Source organism: Cricetulus griseus, chromosome 3 (genome assembly GCF_003668045.3).
Source record: "Cricetulus griseus strain 17A/GY chromosome 3, alternate assembly CriGri-PICRH-1.0, whole genome shotgun sequence".
Lineage (NCBI taxonomy): Eukaryota > Metazoa > Chordata > Mammalia > Rodentia > Cricetidae > Cricetulus > Cricetulus griseus.
Genome location: NC_048596.1, coordinates 254,156,955 through 254,174,514, shown reverse-complemented (window position 1 = coordinate 254,174,514; position 17,560 = coordinate 254,156,955). Strand labels below are relative to the sequence as shown.

Sequence of the window (17,560 nt, the reverse complement as noted above, 5' to 3'; positions counted from 1 at the left end):
TGTGACTTGGTAGGTTCTCCAGTTGCAGGCACTCCCCCTGAGCTTCTGAGCCACACCAGGAACCCTACTTGTCCATCCCACCCACAACAGGTCCACCTTCTGGCCCACAAATCACTTGACCTTCCATCCATCACCTGAAATTGCTAAGTGATCCCTTTCAGTCAGTGCAAATATTTCCCTGTATCGCTAGTACTCTTGAAGGTGGAAGTACCCACCTCTAACCATTTCCCTGGGGTGAGGCTTTGTGTTTGAGCTAGATTTTTCAACTTTTGGATTCATTCCAAAGTCCTGGTACCAGGCAGTGAGAGACAGACAAAGTGAGAGAGCAAGAGAGTGAGCCTTGATGGGGGTGACTTTTCATGGACATTTGGAGACTAGTGAAGACATAGACACTGGTGATGAATCACGGAAGGTTCGCTGTGTGGGAGAACCTGACTTTTAACATTCCTCTCTTTTGTTTATTATAAAAAGTGAAGAAATAGGAAAGGGTGGTGGTGCAGTGCTCCTTAGACTGCTTCCTGCTATCTGGGGGCATTGACATCTTTGGGGATCCAAGAAAGCTGGGATTGTTGGCCAAGTCCTGGAGGAGCAGGCTGTTTCACTCACTGTCCAGGCTCTGCAGGACCATTGGGGTGGCTACCTGGACAATCATCCTAGGTTCCTCCATGGTTGTTGGGGGCAGAGGTCCTAGGGCAGTGCCAGTCTTTGGCTTTTGGGACCAGAAGATCCAAAAGACTTTTCTTAGGGAAGTTAGATTAGCAGCTTGGTTTGGTCTCTCTCTGTCTCTGTCTTTCTCATGTCCCCACTCTGAGACCACATACCCCCAAATAAATCTCTCGTGTGAAATCTGTTGTATGGTGTATCTTTGTGGCATACCTTGGCCCTGTCTTGCCAATGTACCCCATCTGCTTAATCCTAACAACAGTTCCTTGCAAATCCTCATCTATCTTCTGTTTTAGATTAGGGGCACTGAATGACAGCTATATATTTAAAAGTCTGATTTTGTGAATCATTTATAATAAGAACAGCTGAGTGGCCATCCTTCTTTCTCCTTTGGTAGTTGCCCTAATTTTCTAAAAAGAAACTGCTACTCTACTTCCAGTGACCATAGTTCAGATTAGGCCATGGCAGCTTTTCTAATTTATAATTAGGGCCTGGCTAATCAAAGCCTCAAAGTCTGAATGCTATAGTGATAGATGCCAAACCCTACCTGGAGCAAACAATGGCCTCAGAGCCACCAAACTCCAGGGTGATCTGTTTGGAGTCTGTAGAAGCATCCTCTCTGCTGGAACTTCCAAGAGGAATAGGGGAAACACCCCCAGAACATGAGAAAGAGGGTAGTAGTAAAGAAGAATGCACACTCTGAGACGGGAAGAGATAGGATTTCACCATGACAAAAAGCCATGCAAATTGCAGTTTCTGGTCCACTAACCTAACCAGTCTCCTTCCTATAGCCACTTGCCTTGGGTTTTCTGAGAAGTGTGTGTAAAGACAATATTGCTGTATGCAGTGTAGACAGGCTGCCTATAGACTGATGTCCATTTAAACAAGTATGAAAACTGACCTTAAACTAAGTTCATTTTTAGACACCAACATGTAAAATACTCCCTTTGCTTCAGATTTGATAACCAGTACCTGATGCCATCTCCCCATTACTACTGTGTCCTAGAGACTGTGAGTATTATTCTAATTTCACAGGAACACAAGCTGTTCTATCCCTGCTCAGATGAGGCCTTTTTCAGCCCTAAGTTCTTTTTCTAACAGCAACCCAAGGACAGTCTCTTTAGATGGGTGACCTAGAGCCTGGGAGCCACAGTGCTAGGTTCCAAAATAGTACGTGGCTCAGCCACTGGCAGTCAGAGCCAACAGTCTTAGCTGAACAGAAGTCACATTCTTGATGACACCTAGAAAGGTGTCATTTTCAAACAGTGAGATATGGCCTCCTCTACAACTGCCAATCCTGCTTGTTCTGGAAAATCCCCAGTCCCTGGGTTTGTGACCTGACATCTGGGTGCTTTGAAACTGAAGAAAGAAGCAAACAGATCTACCATCACAGAGCACAGTCCATAGGGCACTTGCTGACAGAAACATCCTTAGTAACATCAAGACCACGGATCCCCGTGATCTGTCAGAAGAAAGGGGCAATCAGGTCAGGAGTCTACTCAAGTGGTTTATCTCAAGTCAAGGTGAAAGACATCAGTCATGTTCCTGGTATACCAGGGTCTGGCTGGGAAGCCCCATATACTACACCAACATATTAGTGTATAGGCTACTTTTCTGTTGCTTGCAGAAGGAGTTTATTTTGGCTTTATGGTTCCTGAAGGATAGGAGTCCACCATGGCCAGGAAGCAAGCCAGCAAGCAGCAGAAATGGTGGCAGGAGCAAGAAGCTGAGAGATTATATCTTCAACCTCAAGAATGAAGGAGAGGGTCATTGGAAGTGGGGAGGTGAAGGTTTAAACTCTTGCCCACTCCTTCCTCCAGTGAGGCTGTACCTCCTACACCTCCACAGGCAGTGCTACCCACAGGGCACCAAGTGTTTACGTGCCCAAGACTTCAGGGGGCATTTCTCATTCAAACCACCACAGACTGGTTTTGTTTTTTTCAGATTTTTTGCATTCATTCATTGATTCGTTCATTCACTACAAGTGCTGAGGACTGAACCCAGTAACTTGCACATGGTAGACCAGTGTTCCACTGTTGATCTATACTTTGAGGCCTTGCTTTTGTTTATATATTGCTTTCTGGAAGATTATGGGCAAAACAGATGAGGGTTACTCAAGTCATGCCAAGCTGAATCCCAACTGTACCTACATTATATACTCAGGAGAAATGAATTGTATTGGCACAAAGAACTCTCTCTCTCTCTGAAGGTTCACAGTAGTTCTATTCCCAATAGTCCCAAGCTGGAAATAACCAACATTCCAGGAACAGGAGGACAGACAACAACATGCGGCATATCCATACAGTCAAATACTATTTAGCAGCAAAAAGGGATGGAAGGCTGGTACAGGCCACACCACATAGTCGTAGATCTCACAAGCTGTGTGCAAAGTGCGAGAATCAGACATGAAAAGGCACGTATTGTTTGGTTCTACTTCTTCAGGAAACGAGAGCGGGAAAATACAATCTGTAGTTTGAGAAAGCTGACTGACCATTGCCTAGAGTGTCATGTGGGATTAGGAGACTGGTTACAAAGAACACAACAGACCACTCTGCAGGTGAATGAATGTTTTGTTCTTATCTGGACTTCACAGGTGCACACACACCATCAAACCGAACGTCTGAATCATGTGTGTGAATCATACCTCAGTTAACGTGTGTGATTAAATGTGGTATTTCCCCACAGCTTTCCCTCCTTTTCTTTTAGATTTATTTTATTTTATGTATAGAAGTGTTTTGCCTGCATGTATGTCTGTGTGCCACATGCATACCCAGTGCCTGCTGAGGTCAGAAGAGGGTGTCAGATCCCCTGGACCTGGAGTTATAGAGGGTTGTGAACCACACACCATATATATGCTAGAAACTGAACCTAGACTCTCCGCAAGAGCAACACATGCTCTTAACCACTGACCCATCTCCGAAGCCATTAGATCTTTACTATTGAAAAGTTGTGCTGTCTATAAGATAATCAACTTCCAATTTAGCTCACACTGTCAGAGGCTTCAGGCTGTGGTCATTTGCCCTTGTCCCCGCTGCATCTGTGCAAAGCAGCAAATCCTGGTGGGGGAAGGGTGGAAGAGAAGGTTGCTCACCTGACTGTGTCCGATAAGAAAGGAGATGGACAGGAAGAGGCTGAGGAAAAGAATCTGTCAAAGGCCATTCACCTAGAAACCACAGCCTGCCCTATAATGGCACCCGGTATCTCTTTCAAGAGGACGCCCCAGTGACCCTACTTATTTCCACATTGCCCCACTCTCTAGAGGTTTACAACATTCCAAATGGGCTATGGGCTGGTTATGAAGTCTTTAACATTAGCCTCAGGGCACATTCCAGATCCAAATTATAGCAATTACTGAAAGTAAATCACATTGTGGAATAGCCACTCACCATCCAGACACATAGGTCTTATACATTCTTACAGATGCCTTTGTCTTCACCTCCTCTGGGCTTTGACTCCCATTGCTCCTCTGACTTCAAAAGTACTGTGCCCTCTTCTCTCTGCAAAAATACTATATGTTCTTCCTTCCTTCCTTTCTTCCTTCCTTCCTTCCTTCCTTCCATCCTTCCTTCCTTCCTTCCTTCCATCATTGAGCAAATACTCCTGAGTGTCATGCCCTGTGACATGCAATAGGACTACAGAGGGAGATAAATCAGAGGCTCTGTCCTTTAGGGGCATTTACCAGAAAATGGAGTTTTACTAGAATGTGGATAAATTTTTATTCACGGATTTTCCTGGCTGATAAAAAGACTCTTGTCAAAGAGCATTCACCTGGAGGCTACAACCTGCTTTGTCATGCTACCTAGAAAATGGGCAGGTTTTTCTGTACCCTTGAATTTTGCAGCTTCCTGGAGGTTAACGTTAAAGAAATGGACCCACTGAGGAGCTTGACAGGGCAGCTCCAATAAACAAAAGAAAAACTTGGTTTAAAAATGTGTTCAGAGCTGAGTATAGTGATATGCTCTTGTAATTCCGGCACTCTGGAAGCTGAGACAGGAGGATGAAGAGTTCAAGGTCATCCTCAGTTACATGGTGAGTTCCAGGTCAGCCAGGGCTACATGAGACCTGACTCAAACAAATAAACAAATGAACAAACAAAACAAATGCACACCTAAGTCTATGGTAAAAATGTGACAGGATGTGAAAATGCAAAGGCAAATGGAACAAGACAGACTTTAAAGTGGCTTCTTCTAAGTCTCCAATTTAGGAAACAATGGAGGAAGTGTTTGTAGGATTTTCTGCTCTAGCCTGGATCATCTATTGTTTTCCTTCTTTGCTTCCCACAGTGTCCTTGGCAGGAAGTCACTCTGTGCAGCCTGCCCTCAAAGAGAGGAGTCCTGCTCCACTTCCTTGACAGCAGGGCATCTGCATAAGTTACAAATCTTATGCATTTGAGATCAGGTCTTCTATCTTTATTAAGGCATTAATTTCACTAATTTTGAAGTGAGCACACAAAGTAACATTTCATTTATATTTTCATACATGTATGCCATTACACTTCGTTCTTATTCATCATCTTCCTCTGTGGCCCCTCTTGCTGACTGACCCTTCCCCCCTCTCCCCTTCTGCTTCCATAGGACTTGTATGTCATCATCCTTCCTTCCTGTCACCCACACCCCACTTAAGATCTCTCCTTTCTCCTTCATAGTCCTCTTTCTTTCATAGCCTGCACATACATGTGGTGTAACTCTAAAACTAGACTGTGGGTATGGGAGAAAATGTGGAACTTGTCTTTCTGAGTCTGACTCGTTTCACTGAACGTAATGATCTTCTGTTCTGTATATTTTCCTGCAAATGTCATGATTTTGCTTCATGAAAAAAAATAAAACAATGTTGTGCATCTGGAGTATGTATGTCCATTTGTCTGTTGATGGACTAGTGGGCTGTCTTCATTTCCTAGCTGTTGTGACCAGTTCAGCCACAAACATGCGTGTGCAAATATCTCTGTGGTATGTATATTTTATTAATATACATTCACAGCTATGCTATGCTCTGGGTTGTCATCCTAAGGTGTTTACTGCTCAAGTTCCTCCAGAGCTCAAGTACTCCTTTTACCAGCTTTCAGTCAGTGCCTGTGTCTCTATGGTATACCACAGTGAGGATCCGTGGTAAGTCTGGAGAGTATGCACAACCGCCTTGCTTCCCAGCAGTCCATGATGTAGGTAGGCAGTTTTCCTGTCCCAACCACTCTGTCCCAAGTAGTCACTCAGAGGCTTAAAATTTATTACAAATGTCCAGCCAATAGCTCCTGCTTATCACTAACTAGCTCTTACATTTTAAGTTAACCCAAATTCCTTATTTATGCTCTACCACGTGATGATACCTTCATTAGCATAGCACATTCATTCCCTGCTCCCTCTGGCAATTCTAGACTCTACTCCAAAAGCAACAGATTTCTTACCAACAAAAAACATTAAGTTCTACAAACATTTGATAAGAGAAATTTTTAACTCAATAAAAAAGTTTGAAATTAAGGGTTTTTTTGTTTTGTTTTGTTATTAGTTTTGTTGTTGTTTGGTTGTTTTTTCGAGACAGAGTTTCTCTGTATAGCCTTAGCTATCCTGAAACTCACTCTGTGGACCGGGCTTGCCTCAAACTCTCAGACATCTGCTTGCTGCCACCTTCTGAGTGCTGGGACTAAAGGTGTGCACCACCACCACCCACCTCATTTGAAATTAAATTTTAACCAAGCTTTTGAAAGCAATTGAGCCCTGTTGATCCCACGAGCAGTGGTGCAGCTTTTTGCTCGGAAGACTGTTGCTTTCTTGTGCTCTGTGATCAGGAAGGATGGATATGGCTTGCAGTAGACAAGCAGGAGGCTTCTTCTCCAGGTATTACTTGTAGCTTTCCTTAGGAGAGATTTTGTGACATTTTTATTACTTCTGCTGCCAGAGAGTGAAAGTAGCTTTTTCATTTTGATTTATGATAGGTTTTGTAAATGTCAAATTCCTTGTTAAAGTGTAAGAGTTGACATTCCAAAAGCCAAAGGATGATAAAAAATAATGTTTGAATACTATATACACAGCTATAGCTGGGAGTTACTTCACATCACAATAAGAGAACATTGTTGGAAAGCAAAGCAACCTATCTTTCAAGCAAGTATCTGAAGGAAAGAAATTAAACTGCCATAAAACAAAAGATTGATGCAGTATGTGATCTATACACTTATAATTCAAATATAAAGAAAATGAACAGATGAGTGGAAACAGTCTGAAATCTATTTAGTAGGATGTGGTTTCTGATTCAAGTTAGCTCTTGTCACCAATGCCTTGGGATTAACTTTTAAAATTGGGTGTCCTTCAGTATTAGAGGTAGGCCAAAAATCATTTTTGTTCTCCTGATATCTCCAAGGGGAAAAACTATCTATTGCTAACTAGGTTGCATCATATTTTCATTTTCTTGGTTTTGGGGAATTGCAAAGTAGTAGATTACTTAACAGAATGTCAAAGGAGACAAGGATGACTCAGCTTCTCTATGACAACAGTGCACTTGGGATGCTAATATGAATCAGGGTCATGAACCCAGATATAGATACTTCCAGGGGCCAGATGATGAAGTGTGTGTCCCAGGCAGGGATAAAGACAAGTTGGGGAACACTTGCCTGCTATTTCAAGGGAGGATGGCCCCACAAATATGTGGTAAGGAAAGAGCCCAACGTCTGCTGTGTCTGGAGAATTCCCAAACACATTTTAAAAACACGCTCAGTCCTTCCATTTTGAAATGCTGGTAGTGATTTATTTATTTATTTATTTATTTGTTTGTTTGTTTGTTTGTTTTTGGAAACCTTGAAAGTTGTCTATGAGCTGCTCTTCATCTCCAAGCCAATGACAACTTCATATCAAGAGCTAATCCATTAACTGCAATAGCTCACAAGACATGCAATTGTCAAGTTCATCTGAATTCTTGTGTTGGTTCAGCTGAGCACTATGTTTGAGGGATTAAACAAATATGAAAAAAAGCTTGTTTAATGACTTAAAAATCAAAAGCAAAGTCAGTTGTAGATCTTAATAAATGGCATCATCAGATGATCACAGTGTGGTGCACTCAGTCATTAGACAAGTACATACTGAGAATCTCACATGTGCCAGGTACTGCTACCGCTCCCAGGAATACATCTGACCATGGGAAACCCAGGGGCTTTCATTCTAGAGGTGGAAGGTAGCAAAATCCATAGGTAAGCAAGACAAACAGCAGGTAATAGCAAAGACCACGAAAACTAGGGGTAGGGCTGTTGCTGGCAGGTGTCTTTTGGGCTTCTCTGTACTAGCCCAGTGGCCTGTAAGTGCTCACCTTGGAGAACTTCTTCCACTCTGGAATGTCAATTCTGCTTTATTCCTTTTGTTCTAGAACTCATCAAGAGGTCATTTGTGGTGCGTTTTAATAAATAGAAGGCCAGTTTATTTTAAATTAGTTACATTTTAATCTTCTTGACTAGATTTGGGAGAAATGTTGATCCAAGAGGGATTTGGGGAAACCCCTAATCTAATCAGTAACTTAATTACAATGCTTGGGTCGAGGCTACTGCTGTTGCTGCTGAATTCCAAATATTTGGTGTTGGTTTCCTTCTGCTTCAGCCATTTTTCAGCTTGTCTCCAAAATTTCACTATGCACCATTTGAGGGTTGTTGCTGCCCTTTGGAATAAGAACAAAGAGGTTCAAAATGAAGGTCCTTCAAGGCCAGGGATGCACATCCCTAAAAGCATACATTAATAAACAGCTTTTTTTTTAAAAAAAAAAGGGGGGGGGCAAACAGACTTTATTTTATAGTCCCGACTTCTTGTAAGGTTCTAAATTTTATTTCATTGTATAAATTTAATGTGTACAGGATGTTTTGATGTATACATATGTAGCAACATGATTTCTAGTCAAAGAGTATCTGTCACTCCTTTTAAACAAACATCTTTGTGAACTCTTCCATCCCTGCGTGCTGAGATGAAAGACCTCTGGAAGTTAGATGACTAAGGCTCTAAAACCAGCTGTTTGTTAGGCATCCAACTCTCACTTCATCTCAGCCCTGGATGTGAGGTTCGAATGACTGTGGATCTGAAAGCAAACCCCTCCAAAGTTCCCTATGATTATTGTTTCAATTAGACAAGCCATTATTAAGATCAATGGCTGTGTTTTGCAATAAGTTACAAAACATCCAATAGGGTCCTAGTGAGCAGATGGGTAAAGAAGGAGGAACTAGACGTCAAGCAGACTTCCTTAGAAAGAATCAGCACTGAAGGGGAATGAAACAAAGTCTGGCCTGTTACATTTCCATTCAGATAAGAAAATGTAGGTTGTGTGTAATGGGTGGAGCCAACAATAAATGTCTAACATTCACTGAGTGCTGACTCTGTTCTGGTGAAGGGGGTCGGTTCTTCCCAAAATTTGCTCTTCAAGTGAGGAGGAGGGAAAGAAAAGCTAAACTAAACAGTATGGTAGAATTGGGGGGGGGGGAAGAACATTACCATATGTATAGGCAGGGTGCACTGTCACTCCCAACTGATCTTTTAAAATAACACTTTATTAAATTATAATCAAAGTGATGGGTCTCATAATGACGTTCTCATTCAAATATGCCATTAAATATTCTTAGGTTTCCAGACTGGGTTTCCCAGATCTTTAGTGTCTTCTGAAGCCGGTCTCTTCCGCCCATTGTTAGCTAATCTCCCCTACCCAACAACTCAGGAGAGTTCCCAGTCGGGTCCCCCAAGGTCCAGCCTTCTGGCAGTCTTCAGAAATAGTTCTCTCCGCGTGCCAGAATTTCAGCAGTAAGTACATGTTGCCTGGAACGTTGAGCTGCATTTTTTTTAATGTCTCCCACTAAATTATACAACATGCAGCTGAGCAAATAATGGAGATGCTTAAAGAATGCATTCCATACGTGTACTCGAAGGATATGCTTTTAGTAAGCCAATGTGTGCTTCTTTCTCTGTGCTAAAAACGACTGGAGATAGATTGCTCCATTTAAGATTTCCATTAATTCCATTAATAAACTTCTCAGGATATGAAATGTCTCCAGAATGTAGTGAAGCTAGGATGAAAGCGGCATATTTCTCACTGGTGTCAGGCCTCGCACGCTGGAGAAAATATGCTAATGCGGCCGTTTGCCGCAGGGCTGGTGTTATTTATATAGTGCTGGCTGGGCAAGGCTGGCGCTGGAGTCCGGAGCGCCAAGAGCATTTAGATCTCCTGTGAGGTGTGGATGTGTGCGCCTGTGCACACAGCGTTGGAATTGTGAATCCGAGACCTTGAGGAGGGGGTGGGGTAGGCCGCCCTCTTTCACGTTTGTATCGTGTGTGGCTCCTGTTGAAGGTGTAACCTTCCAGCATTGTGTTTATTTGACAATCATTCCGGGGTACGAAAGAAATGGCGATTTGGGGTGGGTGCTGCAGTCAGTGGATCCAGTGTGACCCAGCGTTGTGAGAGACTAGTAACCTAAAATTGGCAAATATGCCTCCTTGCCCCTTCACTGTAGCCATCAAAAGCAGCCTTATTTGAGTCTGGGGAAAGCGCAGAGTGTTGTTCTGGAAGGCAGGCAACCCTCGGTCTCAGGACCAGGAGTGGGGTGCCAGCCGCCGGGCACCTCGAAAACGAACAGAGGTCACGGAGAGCCGGTGTGCCGGGGGTGGGATCACTTGCGTCAGTAGGATTCGAGACTGGCAGACGACCTTGTCCCCTCGCTTCCCGTCAGCGCCGACTCCGTGGGGACCCCCGCCCGCCGCGTCGAGAAGCAGCCGGAGATCCTGCGGCGGCCGGGGTGTCCCTCTCCCCGCCCCTGCGTCTGTCCGGGCGGCGGCGGCGGCGCGGGCTCGGCTGGAGGGGGCGCTCGTGCGCAGGAGCGGCGCAGCAGGTGCCGCGGTTACCTCCACCTCGGCGGGGGGAGAGGGGGCGGGCCGGGGCGGGAGGCGGAGGCCGGCTCGGTGAGCCGAGAGCTCGGCCGGCTCCGCAGGCTGGCTGCGAGCTCTCGGCTTCCGGGAGCGCCCCAAGTCCGTGGAGGACCTCCCAGCCCGCAACCTCCAGCCGCCCCAGCACAGCGCGCCCGGGCGTCCGCAGGGCGGCGAGTCGCGACAAGGACGCGGGTCCGGCGCGGTGCCGGCTCCTCCTCTTCTCCAGCCCGCTCGCAGCAGCGGGGAGCTTCGGAGCTCGGCGGGCGCCCGGGCCGCGGTGCGGATGAGCCGCAGCGGCTGAGGACTCGACCGGCCTCTGCCGGGCGCCCGAGCGGGGCCACAGCGCCCAGGGCGCGGGGGTGCACGGGTGACATGGGGGCGGCCTGACTCGCCGGGCCCGGAGCGCTCTCTCCGGCCGCAGGGCCCTCCTCGGCGGCGGCAGCTGCGGGCGCCCGGCCCGGTGCGCTGTGCCCGGGCGCCCGCCGAGCTCCGCCGCGCTCTATGCGCCTCTGCGGGCGCCGCGGGCCCTGGCCATGGCGATAGACCGGCGGCGCGAGGCGGCGGGTAGCGGTGCCGGACGGCAGCCGCCCCCGGCCGAGGAGAACGGCTCCCTGCCGCCCGGGGACGCAGCGGCCTCGGCGCCCCTTGGGGGACGCGCGGGCTCCGGCGGCAGTGCGGAGATCCAACCGCTGCCTGCGCTGCACCCAAGCGGCGGCCCGCACTCGAGCTGCTGCGCGGCGGCAGCCGCCCCGAGCCTCCTGTTGCTGGACTACGATGGCTCGGTGCTGCCTTTCCTCGGGGGCCTGGGCGGCGGCTACCAGAAGACCCTGGTGGTGCTCACCTGGATCCCGGCGCTGTTCATCGGCTTCAGCCAGTTCTCGGACTCCTTCCTCTTGGACCAGCCCAACTTCTGGTGCCGAGGGGCCGGCAAAGGCACTGAGCTGGCGGGTTCCACTGTCACCGGCCGGTGGGGCGACATGGGCAACTGGACCAGCCCCCCGGCCAACCCCTTCTCCACTGCTGCCTGGGGGACCGCGAGCAACCGAAGCAACAGCAGCGACACGCCACCCCTCCCGTCCCCTCCAGGCAAGGGGAACAACGACTCAAATTGCGACTGCCACGCTTGGGACTACGGCATCCGCACTGGCCTGGTCCAGAACGTGGTCAGCAAGGTAAGGGCCACGACCGCCGCGTCCCTGCGTTCTTCTCGTGAACCCTTTTCTTCCGACCTTGGTTGCCTCTGCTCAGCTCTCCATCTCTCTTTCTCTGCAGACCTAGGTCCGAGCCTACCCAGCTGAGGGGCCCTAAATGCTAGCTAGCCTGGGTACTCACAATTCCGCATTGACTGGGCTCCCTGCTGTCCCCCAAAAGAGATGCTCTTACTTGGATGTGAAGCTAAGGCTGTTTGCCGCCCTCTGCGGTGCCCGGTGACGCTGCATCCGCTTTTAAGGGACCGATTTAGCCTTTTTTCTAATTTCTACCAAAACTCTTGTCACAGTGCACATATGGGAAAGGGCGCCCCATCCCCCAAAGGTTCAAATCCTCTCCTCTATCTTGTCAGGTGTCAGACTCTCTGATGGCTCAGCTGCGGCCCTGGAAGACTCAGTCCCTCTTCTAGGTCTGCTCCTTGGAGCCGGGCCATAGCTATGTTCTTTCCGCAGGCCGCCTGTCCCTATGTCTCCCACTAAGAACTAACTATCCATGAAAAATAGTGTTGTACTCTCAGATAGTTCTTTCTGGCAGACCTCAGCCATCCCACACGTGCCTTGAACAGATTAAAGCCAGTTCAAGAATAGAAGTTATAGACAAAGAAGCAGAGCCCTTTGAAAAGTTCCCTTGCTACCCCACCCCCATCTCAACTATGTGCTGTCCTTTCCAGAGATTTGACTATAGAGTTTAATGTCAGAGCGGTCCCTCAGATGTTTTCAGGACTTCAGTCAGTACCCCCAAAGCAAAGGAAGAATGCAGGAAGCTTGCAGGGTGTCATCAAAGCTGCTCTGGTATGAGGCACTGAGACCTGGTGAGATGGTCCTAGTACCCACTTCGTCCTCCCTGTCCCTTGCAGAGGTCCTGCGTCCTGTGTAATATAGCAGGAGTGTTCTGTGAGAGATGTATGTCACCCTAAAAATGGATAGTAGGTGGTGTTAGACAATTATGACCCTAGATACCTATAACTTTCGATTTTCTTGACCTGTGTGAAATACTGACTGCCACCTTGTCAAGCAGTCTGTGAAGCATTTGTAGTTTCTCTCCCTTTTGCATTTTAAACAGTGCAGTTAGAAATGGGGCTGTTCTAAGCAGTTTGAAATTCTTTGTCTCTATGTGAGAAGGGATTTGGACAGTTTATAATTGTCTGGGTGGAATCCATCCCCACAACTCATGTGTGTTAGTAAACAGTTGTAGTTCATGGATGTGTAAGATGAAACTCTTACATCATCATAATCATTGTTTTAATCTTGTACCAACCTGACCAGAAGTGCCGTGTCCTGTGGGAACTGTCTGGAATAGTGATCCCTCTGCTCTGCGAGATAATTGAGAGGATCCTCCTAGTATGTCTCCTCTTGACTCACCCCCCACGGCCTCTCCCTTCCAAAGGTGCTTCTGTGACTGATTCCCATTCATTAAGGGCAGTATTACTTTTTTCCTTCTCTTCTTCATCTTCTTTTTGCTTAGCAGCAGAAACAATTTTAAAAACAGTGACTATTTAAATTGCCATGTGTGCCTGTCAGAATAAGGATTTGGCAACATTTCGAGTATTTTTAGCCCCTTTTGAGAGTAAAGGAAGACTAATGGCTCGAAAGAGTACATGTAAAGAGCCCTTTGAGAGAGTCAAGTTGGAAGTTAGGAGGGGAGAAAACAGACCAAGTCAGTACTCTAGCAGTGGGGACCAGGAGACAGCTACTCTACTCATCCTGTCAGGCATGGTGTGAAGCAAGAACAAATATAGTTCCTGAAAACAAGACTATATAGAGGCATATTGGAAAGCAGGGTAAGTTTTTAAAATTAGCACTCAGGAGGGGGCTCTGCATGGTGACGTTAGTACCTGACAACACATGGCAGTCACATGTGATGGACAAGATGACACTAAGGAATGAAGGCCTGGACACAGTAATTACAGGCATACTTTCTCATACTGTAAAGGCTAGGAAGGACATCTTGATTTTCACAGATGAGTATGTCCATGTAGAGGAATGCCCTGCCACCAGGTTGTGTTCCGTTACAATGCTTGAACAAGAGCTTTTCCAGCACAGCTTGGCATGAAGGTGGACTTTTCTCTCTGCTAACTGTGCTCACTGGTTTCCATGTCCATGTACAAATGTAGAATTCTTACTGTGGTGCTGCTGGCATTTTAGCAGTCAAGTGTCTGTCTACCTTGTATCCTTGTATGCGGTAGACAGAAACAGAAGAAGCCTTCACCTTTTGTCAGTGGATACAAGTTCAAGTTTGGACAAGTTGCCCTGTGTCCCATTTCCCTGTACTATGAGCCACAGGCTTCAGCATTCATCACGGCTCCTTCAGCAGGTGTGATCCTGAAACACAGCCCTGTCCCTTCTAGCCCTGGCTGCTGGTTGGGAAGAGGTAACGTAAATGCTGCCTTCATACCTAGATGTCGGAAGAAATCAGTTAGGCCCAGGATGTTGAATGAAGTGGGTCCCCTGGGCTCTGAGCTTCTTTGCCCTCTAAGTTACACTTCTGGCATGTCCTTACCACCTCAGTTTAGATACTTCCAATAGTGGGGCTCTGTCCCAAGCAGCTCAGAAAAAAAAAAAAAAGCATGAATTTCGGTGGGTTACACACAATTAAGTTCTCTCATGCCTGTCTGCAGCTCATTCCTGAGAATGCTTTTTTCCATCATAGAATGTGTATTTGGTAGTTCCTCCCCCCTCCCTCCTTCCCTGCCTCCTTTTCTCCTCCTTCCTTCCTTCCTTCCTTTCTGTTATTGTTGTCTTGTTTTGTTTTCAAACAGGGACTCGCTATATAGCTCTGGCTGTCCTGCAACTCACTCTGTAGACCAAGCTGACCTTGAATTCAGAGAGATCCACCTTTCTCTGTCTCCCCAAGTGCTGGGATTAAAGACATGCATCAGTATGCTCACTTTTCTTTTTTTTGTTGTTGTTTTGTTTTGTTTTAGTAGTTTCTTACCTGGCTGAAAAAATGTCCACCTAATTCAGCTGTTCCATTCATAATAAAGTCAGACGTATTTACTGTGGCACAGAAAATATGCCTCTTAAACGTGGTGCTATAGCACAACCAAGCAGGCACTGCATGATCTACCCCAAAGAGAGGTGGATGAATGCCATGCCTCCACTAGTGAAGCCTAGGGTAGAAGCACCATCACCTTTAGCAGATATGACATACTTCTGTCCAAAGACTGGGGTCCCCCAGTCTACCTTGCTTTGATTGCCTTCAGTGAGACTTCTCGACTCAGGTAGCATGAAATACATCTCCAGTTTCTTCTCCAGTTTTCAGTGTTAGGATATCTCCTCTTGGCATCTTTCTTTTTTTTCTTCCTTTCTTTTCTTTGTTTGATTGGTTTTTATTGTTGTTTTGTTTTGTCTTTGTTTTTCTCAAGACAGGGTTTTTCTGTGCAACCCTGGCTGGCTTGGAACTCAGAGATGCACCTGCCTCTGCCTCCTGAACACTTGGATTAACTGCCTGCACCACCACACCCAGCTATCGTTATTGTTTTCATCTTTTGACTTGATCCTTGCATTTGTTATATATGCACACCAGACTTTTGCCAATAGAATCTACAATTCCTTCAAAATGATGGTGGTGGTGATGATGTTGGCACCACCTTTACTCTGTACAACCCTTTCTAGTCTCTGGAACATTTTTGTGAATTATTTCCTTTGAAGAATAGAGTAACCCAAGGCCATTTTTTTTTGTTTGTTTTTTTTTTGTTTCGAGAAAGGGTTTCTCTGTATTGCTTTGGAGGTTGTCCTGGAACTCGAGCTGTAGACCAGGCTGGCCTCGAACTCACAGAGATCCACCTGCCTCTGCCTCCTGAGTGCTGGGATTAAAGGTGTGCGCCACCAATGCCTGACTGACCCCAAGGCCAATCTTAACATAGCAATAACACCGACTACAGAAAGTGAACACATATTTGAATGGTTCCTCATAGAAAGCAGGTATTCAACCTACTTCCTTATCTCTATCCTAACATTCTGTGCTTTGTGCCCCCGCTTTGCTGAGCCAAGCTGGTAGTGCCTTCAGGATGAATCAGACAAATCCCTTTCCCAGCACAGCAGCTTTGGGGCTCTGAAGGTAGGCAGCTCTGGAGTAGACTCCCTTTCTCATTCTCGGTGCTGCTGCCCAAAGTTTCTCATGCTGCTGAGACTTTAATAAAAATTATTTAACTTAAAAGAGAAAAGGGAACTCATGAATATAAAAGTGCTGCTCTTAATGGCTGACACAACTTATCCCGTGTAGTATGAATGTTGTTGGTTACTAAGGCTCACTGCCTTCTGGAATGATCTCTAGAATTTGGTCAGTAAGCAATGCCATCTAACCTTCCCAAGCCTCTTTTTTCCCTGCAGTAGTAGTTTAAATTGTTCATTCATCTCCTGTCTTCTCATGAATTTGCAAAGATTCCTGACTTTTGTCTTGAAAGTTGTTTAATATCCTGGGAAGTAATTTGTATCCTTTTTCTAGAAGTTATTTAAAATGACTTCAGTATAATATAATTAAGACTAAAACTAATTTTACTATCATTACAATGATAGTATTTTTTTAAAAGTAGTTCACAGTGTTATCCTAAACTAATAATGTTTCCACTTTTGAAATGCTTAGCACCTATGCATATTCTCTCTCTTCTAGAGTGTTTATTTAATTGAATCTACCATTATTTTGTATCACATCAAAGGTATTTGTCAATCCTTAGAAATATGTTTTTAAGATTTAATTTTGCTTTTATGTTCATCTTTGTGCCCCTCTCCTGAGTGTGTGTGTGTGTGTGTGTGTGTGTGTGTGTGTGTGTGTGTGTGTGTGTGTACACCCTATGTGTGCAGATACCTATGGAGACCAGAAGATGGCATCCAATTGGATCCATTGGAGCTGAAGTTACAGGTAGTTCTATGCTGCCTGACATGCTGGGAACTGAACTCAAGTCAAGTCCTCTGCAAGAGCAATAAGAGCTCTTAAGCAACCAGCCATCTCTCTAGTCCCTCAGAAACATTTTAGATTTCATATCTATTCTTGCTGATGTACTAACATTTCTTGAGTTATTTTCCTAGTATCATTTTGTCAACCCAGTAGTGGCTTTTATGTGGTATATATAACACAACAGTGAATATCTTTGTGTAAATTTCATTTTTTTATTAACTATAATAGATAACAGATTGTATGGTTTAGAATATAGTATAAGCAGTTTCATGCCTTTAGTCCTAGCATTCAGGCAGAGGTAGACAAATGTCTGTGAGTGTGAGGACAGCTTGGTATTCATAGAAAGCTCCAGGTCAGCCAGAGCTACATAGTTAGATGAAAAAAAAAGCCATAGTACAAGTCACACTGTTCTCTGTGCTCCTCAGTTTCACCATGGTTGCCAGATTTTATGCATCCTTACAAAAATATTCTAGTCTCATTTGTATATTTACCTCTTGTTTATATCAAAGTTGAGTGCATATCAGTATATAGAGAGCGCCTCTTTTTTTTTTAAAAAAAATATCTGCATGGTATTCTGTTGTCTGACTGAGCAATAATTTATTCAATTAGTCACTTGCTAAGAAGGTATCGGAGTCATTTTTAGTCTTTATTGTTTTATGTATTGTGTGTATGCAATAAGTAATGGCATCCTTACACACAGAAGCATTTGCATACATGTAAGATGTAAGAAGCAAGGGGTTTAAACCCCCTGCATTGTTATTTTGCTAGATGTTCCTCACGTGTTCCTTATACAGAATTTAGCAATTTATATGCTTACTAATAGTCTGTGCGGTCCTGTTCCCCACACCTTCCATGATTTGGGGAGTTGCCAGACATTTAAATGTTTGCTAATCTGACAAGTAGAAAACAGAGTTTGACTA

General features: G+C 45.4%; 1 protein-coding gene across 5 annotated transcripts in view; it reads left to right on the top strand.

Annotated features, from left to right (window-relative positions):
• Slc22a23 (solute carrier family 22 member 23) overlaps positions 1 to 17,560 on the top strand; it is a 188,265-nt gene that overhangs the window by 13,808 nt on the left and 156,897 nt on the right. For 2 of the 5 annotated variants that reach the window (XM_035442912.1, XM_035442911.1), the window contains exon 1: positions 10,550 to 11,707. The exons of 1 other annotated variant lie outside the window; for it this stretch is intronic. In XM_035442912.1, the coding sequence (XP_035298803.1) occupies positions 11,069 to 11,707 (639 nt within the window). In that variant the 5' untranslated portion in view covers positions 10,550 to 11,068. Of the gene's footprint in view, positions 1 to 10,538; positions 11,708 to 17,560 lie in introns of those variants that run through there. 2 more of the 5 variants (XM_035442913.1, XM_027409267.2) reach the window with 2 other exon arrangements.